This window comes from Myxine glutinosa, chromosome 10 (assembly GCF_964187855.1).
Source record: "Myxine glutinosa chromosome 10, kmMyxGlut1.1, whole genome shotgun sequence".
Lineage (NCBI taxonomy): Eukaryota > Metazoa > Chordata > Myxini > Myxiniformes > Myxinidae > Myxine > Myxine glutinosa.
The window spans coordinates 97,057,370-97,078,805 of NC_136270.1; the positions used below are offsets into that span (position 1 = coordinate 97,057,370).

A 21,436-nucleotide genomic window follows, 5' to 3' on the forward strand; every position below is an offset into this window, starting at 1 on the left:
CCTGGCACACCTCCCATGTAGATCAAATTTGTGCAGCCTCTTTCTAATGGTAGACTCGTGCACTTTGACATCAACAGTAGCAAGAGCTACCTCGCGGTCCCGTGATGACATTCTGGGGTTCTTAGAGACTTCTTTCAGCATCTTGCGGTCTGCTCTTGGGCTGAACTTGCTCAGGCGGCATGGCCTGAACAAGTTTGCAGTTGTTTGGAATCTTCTCCACTTGTAGATGATCTTCCGGACAGTCGAATGATTGATTTCAAATAGTTTGGAGATCTTTTTAAATCCCTTCCAAGACTCGTAGGCATGTATAACCTTCTTTCTGAAGGCCTCAGAGAGCTCTTTTGATCTAGGCATGGTGACGCCGCACACTTCAACCACAAAGAGCAAACCAAACTAAATGTTTGAGGTTTAAATAAGACAGGTTCCTCCAAGATCCTCTCTAACGATGTTCTAATCATTTGCACCTGAGCTGGTGCACCTGATTGTAATTTTAGGTATTTGAAGTAGTGATAAATGTAGGGGTGTACTTACTTTTTCCACATGCGAAATTTGCATTTATGTTTATTTAAATTATACAATGGACTACAAAATGTAAATGTTTCATGATATTTGTTATAGTATATCACCTTTATCTATCAATATTGTTGAAATGAAGATCAAATAGTTGTATGTTGAAATATGTTGAAAAAGTCAAAACTTTACTTGGGGTGTGCTTACTTTTTCACGCGACTGTATAGGGTGATGCCAATGGCATCAATGGTGAACCAGTATTCCTGCCATAATTGGTTGAAATCCTTATCCAAAAATCTCAAACTTAATATATCTGATCCATGACCCGATGAGAGTGAAGAATTAAATTAATTACGTCATATGTCGCATGGCATGGCAGCCATATTGTATTAAAGGGAATTATTGGACATCATTGTCTCTGAAACAGCTCAATGAAAAAAATTTAAACTTGGCATACGTCATCAACTCCCCATGGGGATAATGATGTCATCATTATTCCCATGGGGAGGATATAGGTGATAATGATGGATATAAGGTGATAATGATGACATCATCAGTGAAGTGGTATTCCAGCCATAATTGGTTGAATTGAAATGTTTATGTGAAAAAGCTGAAATTTCATACATCTCATCTATGACCCGATGTGAGGGAATAGTTTAATTTATGATGTACAAAAACCATGCCAAGAAACGGCGACACAATAGGGTGCATGGGTGATATGGGTTATATGGTCCATAATAGTGGTGTCTTCATTTTATGAAGGATAAAACATGTTAATGATGATGTAATAGCTGCCTCCATTATGACGTCATAATTCGACAAGTACAAAACTTCATCCTATGAAGATGAAATTTCTTGAGCGTCATGGAGGCATAAATTGGTGGAGAAAAAATAACAATGATGACGTCATCAGTCACGTGGTTCGGCCGCCATATTTGTTTTAACACAAAAGCCTTTTTTAAAACCCTGAAAATTCATCCTGGCGAGGGTTTGCAATCTCTGATTGCTCTTTATTGTTGATATTTGTTTTATTTCTCTTGTCTTTCTATATGTACAGGTGGCCAGTGAAATGAAAATGCATTTACGATATTGCATATGAAAAAGTTTTTTTTAATGTGTATAAAGCAACAATATATCATGATCAAATATCAACAACATTCTTTGGAGGTCTATTTCTCATGACTAGGTTCAGTGTAACCACCATTTATTCTCTGTTCTTCCTCCAAATGATGGATCTGTGGGGCAAATCCTCTTTACTTGAGTTGCACAATTTCACAACTTTTGCCCTTGTGTCAAGCTACAAAACAGATTGCGTTTCCTTTCCTAAACTGTTGTTGCTTCCGTTTTTTTGTCCATTCCCTATAGATAACTATTCAGAATCTTAAGAGAAATGGTGCCATTTTCAAAATTTAATGGAGAAAGTCAAGGACAACTTTTGCTGTATGGAGAATTGCACCATCCCACACCAAAGTATAGTTGTATCTAAACCGTTATCTCTCAAATACAGTAAAGGTATTTAAAGGTACACAGATGGTGGTCATGTTGAAATTCAATATGGCGGCCACCAGGGGTTCTGAATGTTTGGGTGCCCCTCAGGAAAACAATTGTATAGGGCCATACTACATCTGTGCCAAATTTGGTGCTTTCCTGAAAAAATGAACGATGCTTCCTCTTAACTGCTCTGCTATAATGATTAGAGCATCCACTTTTAGGTCTGGGGAACCCTGGCTGGGGCATACAAAAGACTTCAAAAATGGTAAGAGCTGACACAGCATTTAAAGATTAGAGCCTGGACAAACCCCTATAGGTTGGCATCCATGGGGAGGAATAAATTGCTCCTTAAATGCACCACTGTGTGGGGAGAGAAAAGAGACGTCATAAAAAATGAGAAGACTAGAAAGCATCTGAAAATTCAAAGCCCGTCCGTGTCCGTTTGTATTCAGACATCTTCGTCTTCTTCCATATGCTCAAAATAACTGCCAAAAAACAATTAAAAAAATTAATGATTTTATGCAGCCTTGACCTTTGAGCTTTAGATTTAAAAAAAAATCAGTTTCTAGCTTTTGATTGGTGAACAAATTCTGACCCAATATTCAAATTCTTTATATTTCAGGTCAATTGGATGAAAATTGATGATTTTATTCAACATTGACCTTTTGATCTAAAAAAGAAAAAACAATCGACTCCTACATTTTGATTGGTGAACCAATTCAGTGACCCAATATGTAAATTCTTTAAATTTACGGTCAATCGGGTGAAAATTAGCGATTTTACGCAACCTTGAGCTTTGACCTTTTGATCTAAAAAAAACAAAACAATCAGCTTGTAGCTTTTGATTCGTGAACCAATTCAGTGACTCAATATGCAAAATCTTAAAATTTCAGGTCAATCGGATGAAAATTGACAATTTTACATGATGCCGACCTTTGACCTTTTGTCCAAATTATTAATTTGCCTTCATATTCTCATAATAAAGCTTTGTTGAAAATTTGATGACAAAACTCAAATGGTAAATTGAAATTTCAGGTCAATTGGATGAAAATTTACGATTTTATTTGACGTGAAATCCTTTGACAAGATTATGAGATTGACTTCGTCATATTATCATAACTAGCAACGGTACCTGCCCTATGGGCGTGGCTTAAATTGCGGGGCCCAAATGAAAAGGCAAAATATCAGAAATTGAAGGCTTTTTTTATTTTAAACGATTTATATAAACATCCGTTAAATCATATCACACGCAAATCATCAAAATCTAAACAGTATTTGTAGAATTTCAATAAAAGCCACATCACTGCTCATATCGGTAAATATTATTCCATCGTGTTTGGAAAAACTGGAATTTTTTTTGAAACTGAAAAACTGAAAAACCAGGATTACCCACCCAAAATTTCGTTGCGATCGGTTCAGCCGTTTTTGCGGTACCTGGGAGCAGACGGACAGACAGACATTTGGTGAATTATAGTAAGATAAAGCCTTGGTGAAAATTTGATGACAAAACTCATGGTAAAAATGTTATGGCCCAGACGGACACACACACACACACACACACAGATACACACACACACACACACACACACACACACACACAGACACACACACACACACACAGACACACACACAAACACACACTCACACACACACACAGATACACACACACACACACAAACACACACACACACACACACAGACACACAAACACACACTCACACACACACACAGATACACACACACACACACAAACACACACACACACACACACAGACACACACACACACACACAGACACACACACAAACACACACTCACACACACACACAGATACACACACACACACACACACACACACACACAGACACACACACACACACACACACACACACACACACACACACACACAGACACACACACAAACACACACTCACACAGATACACACACACACACAAACACACACACACACACACACACACACACACACACACACACACAGACACACACACACACACAGAGACACACACACACACACACACACACACACACACACACACAGACACACACACACACACACACACACACACACACACAGACACACACACACACACACACACACACAAACACACACTCACACACACACACAGATACACACACACACACACAAACACACACACACACACACACAGACACACAAACACACACTCACACACACACACAGATACACACACACACACACAAACACACACACACACACACACAGACACACACACACACACACAGACACACACACAAACACACACTCACACACACACACAGATACACACACACACACACACACACACACACACACACAGACACACACACACACACACACACACACACACACACACACACACACAGACACACACACAAACACACACTCACACAGATACACACACACACACAAACACACACACACACACACACACACACACAGACAGACAGAAGTGATTGCAAAACCCTGCTCTCCTGCTGTGCAATGGACAGGCTAAAAATGGTTGATTTATCTGCCATGAAAGATGAAAAGGTGCTGATGTTTTGGGCTTTACCCTCTGAGAAAGCCAAAGAGGCTCTTAACCTCCAATGAAGGGGAAAGGCCAAAACGTCAGCACCTTTTCATCGTTCATGGCAAATAAATCAACCATTTTCTCCTTCTTTTTATTCCCTCGTGCCGCCCATGCTGTGTGCCAGTCTGTGATTCAATGAGCAAATACATATACAGGACTAAACAAAAGAAAACGCCTGTGTTTGTCTGGTCAAGTCCGTTGTTGCCTCATGTGTTTTTCTGTGTATGTGTGGGTTCCTCCACAAGCCTTAGATTGTGTAGAAAATCAACATAAAAAAGAAAATTCTCATCAGAGGCAAGAAGTCTCAATATGCCGCAATCTTTGATGGGGTGGCATGCCACCCACCACGGCATGCCACCCACCACACCGACTATCAAGTAATCTTCGAGCATCTCCCCACTCCCAACAAAAACCATCATGTCGATTCCAACATCCCTTCATGTAGTTACGCTTGTGAAGCACCTATTGGGCTGCAAGCACCAAATCATACAATTAACCCACCACCCCCAACTCGAAAGTTATTAAAATGGATTTGACAAACAATAAAAGGTCGACAGGATGCCAAGGACAATAACAGGCCATTTATTTATGACACAAGTGTCCATTTCCCCCTAGATCTGCAGATAGATGCTGCAGCACTGACCTCTCAGAAGGGCAGTGTACTGTCATGCAAATAGGGTATAATCATCTGCAAAATTGTATGGAGGATTATCCGGGGAAGTGAAGAGGACAACAACATAGATGAAGAATAAGGTTGCTTCGAAAACGGTGATTTGGATGGCACAAAACAAGTGGGAGATCAGCGCTCGGTAAAATACAACAACCGATCAACATCCAGGCGGAAAACTTGGAAGGAAAGCTGGCTTCATGCCAGTTCGACAAATGTCCATAGAGGTGACTGATCTCTCATTTAAGGTTTCGTGCATTCATCCATTATCAGGTTAAATACAAGTAGAATGTACAGGTAGTGGGGGAAAAAAAATGGAAACACCAATGTAAAGTCACGTATTTAATGCGGAGTTGCACCACCACGTGCCGGTATGGCCTTATGTGCCATGGCATCTCCACCAGCATCTGGAATTCTGCAGGAGGGATGAGGTATTATTCTTTCCACGACAAAGTCAATCAAACTCACAGCTGTTGATGGAGGTGGAAAATGCTGTCTTAAGCATCCGTCGTTCCAGAATGAATGAATGAATGAATGATCGTTTTAAGGCCATTTTCCCCGCTAGAGCGGGGGTTAGCCTTGCGGGCCCCATGACAATCATGGTTCCCTGTTTGAGGCAATGTTTTTATGGCCGGATGCCCTTCCTGACGCCAACCCTTAGTCACGCTCTTTACGATGCCCAGGGATACGGTGTACCTATTCTAAGCCGGGGTACACACCGGGATCATTCATCCCAGCAAGCTGGTACTCAATTTGCCGACCCCGGAAGGATGACAGGCTGAGTCAACCCCCCTGGCGTTAATTCAGTGATCGACCGGGATTACGAACCCAGGATCCTAGGATCCCAAGCCGGCACCCTAACCGCTAAGCCAACACCAGGCTAATATCCAGAATATCCCATAAATATCGTTCCAGAATATCCCATAAATGCTTGATTGGGCTCATATCTGGTGACTGAGGCTGTGACATATCGAAAGCATTAGTGTCATGCTCATCAAACCATTGGGTGACCATACGTGCTCTGTGATTGGGGACATTGGGGGGGGGGATGGGAGTCTCCTCTTGCAGCCATACTCACCATAATTATAGGCAACCAGGCCTGTGCAGTATTTTTACACATGATGCTAAGCATGCTGGGATGTTGTTGTTTTTTTGTATACAAGATCGAGGCTCATGTAAGAGCTAACATTAATCACAAAAAAAAAACCCGGACACATAAAACATATAATAAATGGAGCGGGAGACAAGATGGGGAGAGAGGGGGAAGCACACAAGTACAACATTAGAGAAGACATCGGGAGATCTGTGGGAAGGAGAGGGCTTGGGTGGAGGAGGCGTGGGAAGGGGGGTGGGAGAGGTAAAAAAAAACAACACAAAAAAACCATGTGTAGAGAGCTAGGACTTCCAGGAAAGAAGTTATTTCAAAAAAGTGGATCTGGGGTGAATTAAAAGGGGTAGAAAAGATCAAGGTTTAGGATGGGGGAAGATAAGAGATTGTGGTGAACAGATGTTTTAAACACCGAGGGAGAGGTGTGGGATTGACGAGAGTGGGGGAGTTTGTTCCAGAGGTGGGAGAAAAGAGGAATGAAAGAGTGAAGGTGAGCAGAGAGTCTTGATTTTGGAAATTTCACCACAAGAGGGTTGCAGGCAGATCTAGTGCGACCTGTAGGAATATTTGGGGGACAGAGCACAGATAGAGCTGGCGGAGATTATTTGCATATTTAATATATGGCCCACACCTGGTATCCCTCATATACCAAGGCATTTCCATTTTTTGTCCACTTCCTGTGGATGGTAGAATATCCAGGGTAGATGGGACCAGCTGCAGGGAATGTGTCAAGATTGACTCGGAACGTCTCACCCTTGGGGGGGGGGGGGAAATATCTACATACAAGCTGCAGAGAGCATTCTGTTTTGAAGGGAAGGATGTTAGGGGAAAGAAGATATTTGGAGGATTTTAATAAAAAGTAAGTTTTCTTTCATAATTTGCACCAAAACATCTTTCCTGGTTATGGACATTGAAAAGGTTAGCACATGTAATGGGAAAGTACATCGCCCGGGACTTTAATATTCTATCGTCTGTCTACAATTTTGGTTGGAAGCAAAAGCAATTCCACAGTGATTGTACAGGGAGATTTTGTACAATTAAGAGAACTAGGGCATGCCCGTACGTGGGTGCAATGCCCGTACGTGGGTACGTGGGTACGTGGGTGCGAGTACGGTGACAATCCCCCCCCTCTATTTACATGAAATGGTTTGGTTCATGAAATGTTTTGGTCCATTCGCAACGCCAAAGCGAACGGCGAACGGCTTGCGAGTACAGTGACAATCCCCCCCTCTATTTACATGAAATGGTTTGGTCCATTCGCAACGACCACAGAACCCCCCCCTCTATTTACATGAAATGGTTTGGTCCATTCGCAACGCCAAAGCGAACGGCGAACGGCTAAATCGCCATAGCTCGGTAACTACTTGTCCGATTAATTTCAAACCTTGAAAAGGCACATCCTCGGGTCCCCAGCAATATACCTGGCAAGTTTAAAGTATATCGGACCCGTGGTTGTCGAGAAACAGCGGTCACAGACATACAAACATACAAACATACAAACATACACACAGAGATTACTGGAATTATAGATAGATAAACCATTCAAAGGCAAAACTTTGGGCATTCCACATCCTACACTGCTTATTGTGTTGCAGGATGTTATCAACTTGTTCTCTTCGCTTAAAAGATACATACTTCCAGAAATTCGAGAGAGATTATTGCAGGTAATGCCCAAAAAAATAGTTGAAAGATAAAAATAAAAAGGCAACAAAAATAACTTGAAAATGCAGAGCCCGCCCTCGTCCGCTTTGTATTCAAACTTCTTCCGTTTGCTAAACATTGTGCAGATTGATCTGCGCATGCGCAAGATTGGAGGTCACGTTCTTTCGAAGCTGTCCATGCACTCACGCTTTCGAAGTTAAGTAATTTTTTCACAATTGTGTTTTTGTCGAAACTGTATCTATAGTGTACTTATAGTGTGTCCTTAGTAAGATTCTCGGTGTTAATTTTTCATACATGTATACAAAATCGTCGGTTAATTCGTGTCGCGTATTCTGAGACCTAGTAGGCTTCCGTGTCCGACCTTGAGGCTTTGTTTTTCTCTCAGCGGTTCATCGATTGCGCTGCAATTGCTTTTGTTCTCTGTTTTTTTTGTCCCAGTCTTTCACCCCATACTTCCTTGTTTAAAATCGCAACTCCAAAAAAAAAAAACCCCCAAAAAAATATTTCATTCTCTGCTCTTATTCGTTTATTTGTTGTTCTTATTTGTTTGTTCGTTCTTCGACCACGTTGTTCGTGATCACGTGATCACGTTGTTAAAAATGTTTAAACTTTCCCCTGAAGAACTGTATTCTGTCGTATATCATAACACCTTTTTCTTCTTCTTCGATAAATGGATGCTTTCGACTTGCTCACCAAAATCTATTCATTCCCCAAAAAAATTCCATCTCTTACAGTTCCTTTTTTCAACATTCCCGAAACTCTCCTGCACTCCACCCCTCCTTCAGTGTCTTCAAACGTATTTTTGACTCGAAGGTCTCAAGAAATTCATTTTGCAATAAATGTTCGTTTCCCATTAATCGTACACTTTTCAAAATCCAATCTCACCCCTCCCCTCCAAATCTTCCCCATCACCCCTTCCCTCCAAAACTTCCCCATCACCCCTCCCCTCCAAAACTTCCCCATCACCCCTCCCCTCCAAATCGACCCCCCTTGCCCCTCCCCTCCAAATCTTCCCCATCACCCATCCCTTTCAAATCTTCCCCCTCCCCTCCAAATCTTCCCCATCACCCCTTCCCTCGAAAACTTCCCTATCACCCCTCCCCTCCAAAACTTCCCCATCACCCCTCCCCTCCAAATCTACCCCCTTGCCCCTCCCCTCCAAATCTTCCCCATCACCCATCTCTTTCAAATATTCCCCCTTGCCCCTCCCCTCCAAATCTTCCCCATCACCCATCCCTTTCAAATCTTCCCCCTTGTCCCTCCCCTCCAAATCTTCCCCATCACCCCTTCCCTCCAAAACTTCCCCATCACCCCTCCCCTCCAAAACTTCCCCATCACCCCTCCCCTCCAAATCTACCCCCTTGCCCCTCCCCTCCAAATATTCCCCATCACCCATCCCTTTCAAATCTCCCCCCTTGCCCCTTCCCTCCTAAACTCCCCCCCACACCCCTCCCCTCCGAGACTCTCCCTCGCTCCTCCCCTCCTAGACTCCCCTCTCACCCCTCCTCCTCAAAGCGTCCTCCCCGCTTCTTCCCCCTTCCAACTTTCACCTTCATCTCCCCCAACCTTCTGCCTCGCTCTTCCCCCTCCTCAAATAACACCTCACTGTGCCTCACCCAATCACCATCAAACCTTATGTCCACCCCATTCTTCCCTTTCTCCAAGCTATTCTGAAATCTCTGACACACCTTCAACAGCTCTCCCTACCCCTTCCTCCTCTTCCACATCTCACCCTACCCCTCCCCCCCCCCCCTGTTCTGTATCCGATGCTCCCCCTTCCTCTTCATTAACGGTATGGACCTCAAACATCCGGGGCCTTCGCTCAAACTTGACTGATCTCTCCATACAGGTTGCTTCTGACAAACCAGCCGTGATCTGCTTAACAGAAACTTTCCTCCTTCATGATGTCTCTGATTCCTTGGTATCTCTCCCAGGTTACTCCCTCCTCCGGTATGATAGACCTGAGCCTCGTCCTGGAGGTGGGGTTGCTATCTTTATAAAAAAACTCTCTTCCTCACTCACCCTGCACTGCCCTCTCTCCACCTCACCCCCAGGAATACCTTTGGCTACGGCTTCCCCTTCGCTCCCACCTTTTGTTCATAATGTGTGTTGTACCGTCCACCAAACAGTGATGACTCCATCTACATCTCGCTGTCTGATAATATGGACCAACTTCTATCTACCCATTCCAACTCTCTCTTCCTCATATGTGGTGATTTCAATTGTCACAATGCCAGTTGGCTGGGTGTGGGTACCTCTCTCAACAGCCATTGCTCTTCAGCAAAGGACTTCTGCGCCTCACTGGGACTGACACAATCTGTCAATTTCCCGACCCGGATCTCAGTCAACGGAGCATCTTATCTTCTATTCTGGACTTGGTTATGACTAACTTCTCTGAAAATGTCTGCTGCTCTTCTGCTCCAATCGGCTCATCTGATCATGTGCTTGTTAAAGTGGACATCTCTCTGACCATTCTCAGAGAGCCTCCTCAGCGTCGACAAGTCTGGCATTTCACTCAGGCCAACTGGCACGGTCTTCAAGCAGCCATCAATCATCTGGACTGGTCTCCCATCTCGACCACCTCTGACATCAACTCATCCTGGGATTTCTTTCAAAGTAAATTGCTCTCTCTCATGCACAGATTTATCCCATCTCGTCTTCAGTTGTCATACCCTTCCTCCCATCCATGGTACACGGAATCTTGTGGTGAGGCTGTTGCCCAGAAACAACTTGCTTTCGTCTCCTGGAACGCAAATCCAACAGAAGGAAATCTCATTTCCTTTCACAAAGCCCGAAACAAGTGTGTGTCCACCCTCAGGAGAGCCAGGAAACAATATCACTCCGTTCTCAAGACCGAACTCTCTTATCTGTCTCCCTCTTCCAAATCCTGGTGGCATCTGGTCAAATCTGTTTCTGCTGTTTGTTCCCCCTCCATCCCCTCCCTCACCTCAAACAGCTACACGGCTGACTCCGCACGTGAAAAAGCTGAATGCCTCAACTCTGTGTTTGCCGCTAAACCTTGTGTCCCAAACCCATCCCTCTCTGTACCGACCATACCCAGTCGTACCGAGCTGCTCCTGGACTCTGTGTCCTTTCCTCCTGACAAGGTGGAAAAGTTTCTGTCAACCCTCGACTCTGATTCTGCAACTGGACCTGACGGCATCAGCCCACGGGTCCTAAAATCCTGTTCTTCCACTCTTTCATTCCCTCTCTCTGTTCTCTTCACCCTCTCTTTTGCTCAAGATCATCTGCCATCTGCTTGGAAATCAGCCAACATCACCGCTTTGCACAAAAAAGCTGCAAAAACAGATCCTAGCAACTACAGACCAATCAGCCTTCACCCAATTATCAGCAAAGTCATGGAATCCATCATTGCTTCAGATATGAAATCTTTCCTCTTCTCCAATGGCTTGATCTCTGATCATCAATTTGGTTTCAGACCTGGTCACTCTACTCTGGACATGCTGCTTCTGCTTTCTCAACAATGGATGGAGGTCCTCAATGCCAAACAGGAAATTAGAGCCGTCTCCCTTGACATATCACGTGCCTTCGACACGGTCTGGAACCCCGCTCTGCTCACCAAACTCTCCTCCTTTGGTATCCATGGAAATCTCCACGCATGGCTGGGGGACTTCCTCTCTAGTCGTAGTCAACGTGTGGACCTGAATGGGGTTCTCTCATCTCCTCTTCCTGTTCAGGCTGGAGTTCCCCAAGGCAGTGTTCTGGGCCCTGTGCTTTTTCTGGTCTTCATCAATGATCTCTCTGACTCTCTTCAAAATCCTATCTCTTTGCTGATGACTCTACTCTCTGCCGCTCCATTCCTCATCCCTCAGATCAGCAGTCTGCAGCCTCCTCACTCTCTGCAGACCTGGACAAAATCACAGACTGGGCAAACAAGTGGAACATGTCTTTCAATCCTGACAAATCTCACACTCTTACGATGTCTCTCCGAAAAGACCGACTGGACAACCCTCCCATCCACTTTCTGAATAATCCTCTCCAAGAAGTCCTGTCACTCAAGCTTTTGGGTCTCACTATCTGCCATGATCTTTCCTGGGAAAACCACATTTCAAATCTGGCCTCCAAAGCCAGTCGCCGACTGGGCATCCTCCGTCGTGCGAAGGCCTTCCTTGGCACACCTGAGCTCCTCACCACATACAAGGCTTTCATCCGCAGCTCAATGGAATACTGCTCTCCCCTCTGGGCTGGTGCTCCTGCCTCACACCTAGCTCGTCTTCACGCTGTTGAAACCAAAGCGTTCAGAATCATTGGAATCTCCCGCGATGAATCTATCTCCAAGGGCCTTTCACTCACTCACCGCAGGCAGGTTGGTGGTCTTTCCGTCTTCTACCGACTCCTCTCTGGCCTTGCCCCCCCCCCCCCCCCAGCTCTCTCTGTGCTCTGTCCCCCAAATATTCCTACAGGTCGCACAAGATCTGCCTGCAACCCTCTTATGGTTAAACTGCCAAAATCTAGGCTCTCTGCTCACCTTCACTCCTTCATTCCTCTTTTCTCCCGCCTCTGGAACAAACTCCCTCACTCTCTTCAATCCCACTCCACCCTCGAGGTCTTTAAAACAGCTGTTCACCACCATCTCTTGTCTTCCCCCATCCAAAACCTTGATCTTTTCTACCCCTGCTAATTTCACCCCAAATCCACTTTTTTGAAATACCAACTTCTGTCCTGGAAGTCCTTGGTGTCCTTGTGTTTTATACTTCTCCCCCCTTCCCACGCCTCCTCCCCCCAAGCATCTCCCTGCTCTCAAATGGTATGTTTGTGTGCTTCCCCTTCTCTCCCCATCTTGTCTTCCGCTCCCTCTTTTCATATATTTTGTTTGTCTGGTTGATTTGTTTGTGAAATAAATGTTAGCTCTTTCACGAGTCTCGATTCAGTATACAAAAAAAAACAGAAGAAAAAAACATGAAGAAAACAGCAAAAGAAAGTACAGAAAAATGACGATTTTAGGCGAACTTTTTATTTTGCCATCAAATGCAATAAGCATCAATGACTCAATAGGCAAACCCTGCTCAAATATCAAGTAAATCTGATGAAAATTGACGATTTTATGCAACTTTGAACTTTTGATCTAAAAAACAAACAAAAAAACAATCGGCTTCTAACTTTTGATTGGTGAACCAATTCAGTGACCAATATGCAACTTCTTAACATTTCAGGTCAATTGGATGAAAATTGATTGATGTGACGCTGATTTTTGACCATTTGAACAAATTAGTAATTTGTTTTCTCCATATTCTCATAAGCTTTGTTGAAAAAAGTTCAAATGGTAAAAAAAAGTTATGGCCCAGACAGACACATAGAAGGGATTGCCAAACCACGTCCCCACTGCAAGGGGGCCGGGCTAATGAAAAAAGTTCACAGAAAAGCAATTTTTCCAAACATCACTTTCAAAGCAAATTTATTTCATTCACAACAAGATAAGACAACTGGTTACAGCTTCATTTTCCGAAGACACACGCAATATTGCACTTCACAAAAATAACGCTTAAAGACCATGACAAACGATGTCATTTCATACTCTGGTATTTCCTTCAATTACCATGCACACAAATTAACATTACACGAGTTTGATGCATATATGTTGACATAGTTTATTTAATAGCTTACAGTGTCACTTCACAAAGAAGAATTTGGCTTTATGAAAGGTTCATATGTATGTATGTATATATATATATATATATATATATATATATATATATATATATATATATATATATATATATATATATATATATATATAGTGTGTGTCAGTTCAGGGGAATTTTGAGAATGAAAACAGAATATGCTTGGGTGTACCACACCCCATCAAATTAAATAATTCATGGCAAAAAATGTCTGGCAGACAAGAAAATACAACAGGAAATGCCACTTATCAAGTAATCTAAATAACATATGCACTCCAAAAAGCAAATTACAAACAGCATCAGACAAGCTTTTGTGCCAAGAACTCCCAATAACAATAACCAAACTCTGACCCATAAAACAACTGACCATTAAAAAGGAACAAAAAGTAGCAAATACTCACTAAGAAAAAAGCGAAACATTTGTAAGCTAAATAACGTAATTTCCGAGTCAAAGGTAACACAAGCACGTAGTGGCTAAATGCGGTAAACCGAAGACATTGGGATTTTGTGTTTTGCAGTAAAACGTGCAATTCCTTTTCCTCTCCGCAGACAATTCCAGCAGCAATCGTTTTATGGGAATTGAAGTTTGGCCGAGTGGAATGCAATATTCATATTTTACGAGTATTCTGCGCAACAACACGAGAAATGTGCGGTTAATAATTGAATACATTTGTATGCGAGTGAGCGGAAGACCACAACAAATATTACTTTTCCAAACCAAAGCCATGTCCTCTACAAACAGAATCAGGGCGTTTTGGTTATGGTGGAAATTTGGCAAACCCTATCACCAGTAAAAAAACAAAACGGACCACATTTCTCATCCAGAACGGTGGATGTGACATCGCGCAAAGCACAGTGCCAATGATAAGCTTGGTGACAACCTTACAGTATCACGGTGGTGAATACTTCGTGCACAGAGTTCATTGAGAATTTCATCTCAACATTTGGGCAAAAAAGCTGAAAAGTCATTTGTAGTTCAAATTATAACTTTGATAACAGGTCGTTTAAATTTCGTTGTTGATACCAAAACACCATCAAACATCCATTAAAAAACGATCTGAAAATCTGCATAACCTCTGATGAAGGCACACCAGTGGCCAAAACGGACTGAACTTGTCTTTTTAATGAGATCTTATTTGGGTCTGCGGATCAGTCTATAGATGACAGCATAAAAGTTAAAATACATTCCACAGCAATGTTGATAAGAGAACACCTATCTATATTTGGTTGCAAAATAACACACATACAGATGGGTAACTAGACTCAACGCGATTCTCTTAAAGTGCAGGAAATGATCAACTGGACTTGCGGAAGAATGGCGATAAAAAAGGCATTGTGAGACAGAGGCAATGTGGACAGTAAGGAGTTTAGTGAGAAGTTCATAAATAAACAAAGCTAACATTTATATGGTCTATAAAGTTATCGGATATCAAAAGATGATGATTCCTGGTTTCCAACATTATCCTTTTACAAAGACTGTTCATATGAACCATTAAAGGATCCAAAATGGAAAAAAGATTCTCAGTTATGATATTTCATTAAAACCAAGAAAACAATGACAAAAGTGCAAGTAGATTTTTGCTTTTCCGTGCAGAAAAAAAAGATTTGCAATTTAAGCTTCGAGGCAAAAATATACCAGAACTTCAATAACTCATACATTTATATAAGAATCTTACACATCGTCTCTTTGGCAAGTCTAAAATGTAAGTAGTCCCTATATAATGCAGAATAAAAAAATGGATGTGGTCAAGCATGCTGGTAGTTGAAAAAGACCTAATGACCAAAACAATGGTCGCAACCAGCAAGGGATGGGCGGATTGCCATTAAGAATGACATGTCGGACACAACGGCCAGGAAAAGAAGAAGCCAGGGGAGAAGTGATGGGGATAGATTACGTCCCATTCAAGGGTCACAAAGGACTGAGAGTTCCAGTTGGAAGTCATAAGCATAACTCGCTAGCTTCTCATCAATCTGCTCAAGTTGAAGGAACACCGCTGTGAGGGTTTCATCATTGCACAGCCGTCTCAGCTGCACGCGTGGTGCCAGTGTGAAAGGCACATCTCCGAGAGAACTCTGGTGAGATGCTGCTCCTTCCTGCAATGCCACGGCACTCTCGACAGAGGGCTACAGAAAAAAAAACAGAAGAAAAAAAAATCAATCAGGGTGCCACACAAATTGAAAACCTTGCATAACCTAAAAATGAGCTCCACCAAATGATATTCAGGTAACCCATTTGCATATTCCATTTCTTCGGTAAAACATCGAAAGCAGAGAATAGTGAACAAATTAATTCCTATTGTTATTCCTCAAAACTGGTAAAATTGTATTATTTTAGTGAAAAATTAAAAATGTCTTTCATACTTCTTTCTGAAGTAATGCCTGTACGACACGCACACAATGCCGACGAGAAGAAAAATTGTACAAAATATGTTAGTGGACAGAATAATGATTATATTTTGAATCGTCTCTCAGTCAACCAAGTAAACAAGTTTGTAATTGATAGAAAAAAAAAATGTTCACTAAACAGCCATTTCTTAAACGTTAAAAAAAACATGGTCTTCCTCCACTTATCCCGACATCATGGCTGCCAAATACAATCAAACAGCTTCACACAATGTTTAATCGGCAAGGTTGTAACAACAGATAACAGAAAAACGTTTTTTAGTTGACATGATGACCGGGAAAAGCAACAATAACAAATGATTTGATGCATACATGTTGACAGACACTACCAGTCGAAAGTTTTAGAACACATCAGTTTTTCCAGTTTTTATTGAAATTTACACAGTTTAATGTCTCAATGTACTCTGAAATTAAGCATAGAACAAATAAACAATTGGAGATAAATCAATCAATCAATCATGGTTTTATTATCAATTCGTCGCAGCCAAAGCTGAATTGTGAATGATTTACAACATAACATAAAATACGAGATCATGAAATAAATAAGTCAATAATTTGCAATCACTATAACATACAAATAATTAAAATGAATAAAAAAAATTACTACACTACAACTCCATATTCAGGCATTAATAACATGAAAAATAAGCATCGTTTAAGGTACACACATTATTGTGAAATACACCCATTGTCATAAAATACACACGTATAAAATACGCACGTATAAAATACACATTGTTAAAATAGCTGCAATAATAAGTACCACGTTCCAAGATAAAAAAATTCCTTGAAATATAAAACCAGGGAAAGAAAAGGTAAATCTGTTATGAATCTCACTTGGAGAATATGTGTTAAGAGATTAATCTTACTTAGAACACATTCATGGTATTTAAAGTCTGACTATATGAGGCATTGCACTCTTTCTGTAACGTTCAGTACAAAAACAACACAACATGCATTTTAAGGCCATTTTCCCTGCTAGAGCGGGGGTTAGCCTTGCGATCCCCATGACAATCTTCTCCATCTTGCCCTATTTTCTGCATCTCTCCGTGTTAACCCCCTTGCCCGCATTTCTTCTTCCACCATCTTTGGCCAAGTCTTTCTCGGTCTTCCCCGTCCTCTACTTCCTTCTACATTCATTTCCATCACTCTTCTCAACCAGTCACTTTCATCCTTTCTCAACACATGACCAAACCATCTCAACCTGTTCCTCTTCACAACATCAATCACAGGCTCTATTCCCATCATTTTTCGCAATTCATCATTTGTCTTCCTCTCTCTCAACGATACTCCGCACATCCATCGAACCATTCGCATTTCCACCCTTTCCAACCTTCGTTGCTGCTCTACGTTCATTACCCATGTCTCGCTCCCATAAATCATAACACTTCTCACACATGCAGCATACACCTTTTCCTTCAGCGTCAACGACACTCCCCTCCTCATCAGCACGCCACTCAGTTCCCGAAACTTCTTCCATGCACATCTCACTCTAGCAACCGTTGCCGAGTCTGATCCACCTTCTCCATTCAGCATGTCTCCGAGGTAGCAAAATGTTTTCACACCTTCCAGCTTCACGCCGTCTCCAAGATCCAACTCAACATTTCCTCCATCTGCAGCTCCCTCTGTGCACACCTTACATTTGAATGTAGCTGCCACACTGGTTAATGACCCTCTCAGACCACTACATTTTTGATGAACCCACTCAGCGCACATTGTACATTGAATGGAGTTCACTCCGACACCCTTCCTGCACACAGCACAGGGCCACTTCCCAGTTCTTTCCACCTCACCACATGCTTTACCATTTGCCATCACCTTCGTCTTTCCGATATTCACCTTCAGACCTTTTGTCTCCATACATTCCTTCCACTTGTTCAACTTTTCCTTCAGTCCATCCATACTTTCCACAATCAACACCAGATCATCTGCATACAACAACTCCCACGGTAAACCCTCCTTTACGTTCTGAGCCAGCACCTCCATCACAGCTACAAATAGTAGTGGACTTAGTACCGACCCCTGGTGCACTCCCACCTTCACCTCAAACTCAAACTCACCACTGTTCCCGTCCTTTATCCTTACAGCTGTGCGCGCTCTTTTGTACATTGCCATCACTACTCTGATCAACCATTCCTCCACTCCTAACTTCCTCATTGCCCATGTCAATACTTTACGTGGAACCCTATCGAATGCTTTCTCCAGATCAACAAACCCAAGAAACAACTTCTTCCTCTTCTCCATGTACTTCTCCTGCAACTGCCTCACAATAAAAAGCGCGTCTGTCGTTCCTCTTCCTGGCATAAATCCAAACTGCATTTCGTCGATCTTCACTTTCTTCCTTATCCTCCTCTCCAACACCCTTTCCAATACCTTCATTCCATGCTCCAATAACTTTATCTCTCGGTATGAGCCACACTCTAGAGGGTCACCTTTCCCCTTGTATAGAGGGACGAGGGTACTCAGTTCCCAATCCACTGGAATGCGGCCTTCTTACCCGCCAGATTACAGATCTCTGTCATTTTCTTCACACCCCAACTTCCTGCTGCCTTCAACATATCTCCCACAACTCCCGTATTTAAAGTCTGATTATATAAGGCATTGCACTCTTTCTGTAACGTTCCGTCCTGCACCTAATTTCAATAAGCTTATTGCTGTGACGTTTTATTGTCTAAGTGACGATTGTTTGTTTGCTAACCAGTCTGGGAATCTACTATACAAAGAAGATGCAAAGTTACTACAAAGTTGTTCACGACGTTCGTGCAGTGAATTCAGCTGGCAAGTACTCAAAGCATTGCAGTGGGAATCATAATCGCCAGCAAAAATAATTCTCAATGCTCTTCTTTGTATCGATTCAATCAATGCATGCTGTTGTTGTGTCAATGAGGAATGCCATACAGGACAGCCATATTCTAACATAGGTCTGATGTAAGAAGTGTACACAGTGATGAGATCTTCTATCGGAATATGGAACTTCCTCAAAGATCGAAGCATATATAGCTTTCTCGACGCTTTCAAAACGATGAGGTTTACATTATCTGCCCACTTGAGATCATTGCTGACAACAACTCCCAACAGCTTGACCTGCTGACTTTCCTCCAGTCTAACGTTGTTAAGTTGGATTAGCAGTGGTGGCAGCTGGCGGTGAATAAACGACACTCGCATTATCTGGCACTTAACTGGGTTGAGCTTCATCTTGGAATCTGTACACCACTGTTCAAATTCTGAAAGGGCTGTTGATAGGGTAGATGGAGGGTCCATTTGACGCGACTCTGCCAAAGTTAAGTCATCCACATATTTCCACCTCTTAATATCAGATAACTGGAGAGCGTCATTGATGAGGGCCAAGAAGATGAGTGGGCCCAGTCACGTTCCTTGTGGGACTCCACCAGTTGTTGAGAGAGGCATAGAAAGTTCTCCCTTATAACAAACTTGCTGGATGCGGTTTGCGAGGAAGCTGCAGACCCACTGAATTGAGGAAGGTCTTTCTCCCATCACGTACAGTTTGTTGATGGCTACCGTGTGATCCACTGAGTCAAAAGCCTTCGAAAATTCAGTCAAAACAATAGTCGAAATTGTACCAGGTCTGTCAGCTCCACCATACAGGAAATCCATCAGTTGTATGAGATAGTGGGTGGAGGACATACCTGCACAGTTCCCAAAATGTTGAGGGTCGATGTTAGCAGAAATGTCGGACATGAGCCATCGATACACAAATAGCTCCGCAAGCTTCGCGAAATGATCAGTTAATGCAATCGGTCTCAGTTTGTCCAGTGTCGGTGGTGATTGTTTAGGTAGAGGAACAACAAAAGAAAAAATAAATCATAGAATTCATTTTGTTTAACAAAATTTAATTAAAATTTTTGACTCAGCAAAGTAGCCACCTTTTGCAGATATAACCGCCGAACACATTCGTGGCATTCTTTCTACAATGGAAATCAAATATTGTTCCGGAAGTTCTTCCCAACACTGATGCAGAAGTTCCCACAAATGTGTTGCACTTGTCGGTTGCTTTGCTTTCACCCTTCTGTCCAGTTCATCCCAAACCAGCTCCATGGGAGTGCGTATCAAAAAAAAAAGGTAATCCGAATTCAAGGGGATAATATGCAAAGGTTATTTAGTTTGACAATTTACATGTGGTTCACCAATTATGAGGAGATGCTCAGCTTTCCATTGACGCCTTTCATGCATCATTGCTGTCACACATGACCGAGTACATGTTCATTGAAAATGACAAGTTCAAATCGCATTTTTACAAGTTTGGCTAATCGGTTTGGCTAATGGAGGGTTCTGGAATGGCCAAGTCAAAGCCCGGATCTAAATCCCATCGAGATGTTGTGGGGGGATTTGAAACGACCTGTGCATGCAAGAAACCCCTCAAACATCACACAGCTGAAAGAATTCTGCATGGAAGAGTGGGCAAAAATTTATCCCAGTCGATGTCAGAGACTGGTACACAGTTATAAGAAACGCCTACTTGAGGTTGTTTCTGCCAAAGGGGGCAATACCACCTATAGAGCCAAGGGTGTACTTACCTTTTTCACATGCGAAATTTGCATTTATGTTTATTTAAATTATACAATGGACTACAAAATGTAAATGTTTCATGATATTTGTTATATTATATCACCTTTATCTATCAATATTGTTGAAATGAAGATCAAATAGCTGTATGTTGAAATATGTTGAAAAAGTCAAAACTTTACATGGGGTGTACTTACTTTTTCACGTGACTGTATATATAAAAAAAAGAAAAATAAAAGAATAATAAAATTATATATATATATATATATATATATATATATATATATATATATATATATATATATATATATATATATATATATTGTTACGGATCTCACCGTCGGCCCCTTTTCCCCTTACCAAGGGGGGATTTGTCCCCTTGTCTGCGACAGACCGACGTGAGTCCTGAAGCTGCCCAGCTCCCTCCAGAGAGGCAGGTGAGCAACCTCGTTCGAGACCGCGGACAAGATGTTATTTGCCGAGCGGCTTAGCAGCCGCGGCTCGAACCATTAGCAATACGACACCCGATCCTAAACGTTGGCCAAATCATGCCACAGGTATTCAATGGGGAAATCACTAAAACGAAACGGATGTAAAGGAAAGAAGGCAAGGTAGGAAGAACAGGGATTTATTACTAACTATTATGTACAAGACCAAAGAAACCAAGGAAGAAGGAAAAATACGAAAATAAAGACAGAAGCAGGGGGAGACACAGTGCAAATATTAACTACTTACTTATACCCAGGACAATACAGACAGAACGAACTCACTCACACGAATAGGGAATTGCAGATTGGATTGGCTGGAGGGAGAGGAAGGT

At 42.3% G+C, this 21,436-nt stretch overlaps 1 protein-coding gene across 3 annotated transcripts in view; it reads right to left on the bottom strand.

Moving 5' to 3' along the window:
* Nucleotides 1-15,036: 15,036 nt before the first annotated feature.
* UMAD1 (UBAP1-MVB12-associated (UMA) domain containing 1) overlaps nt 15,037-21,436 on the bottom strand; it is an 80,930-nt gene continuing 74,530 nt past the window's right edge. For all 3 annotated transcript variants that reach the window (XM_068126426.2, XM_068126428.2, XM_068126427.2), the window contains exon 4: nt 15,037-15,813. In XM_068126426.2, the coding sequence (XP_067982527.2) occupies nt 15,592-15,813 (222 nt within the window). In that variant the 3' untranslated portion in view covers nt 15,037-15,591. The remainder of the gene's footprint in view (nt 15,814-21,436) is intronic.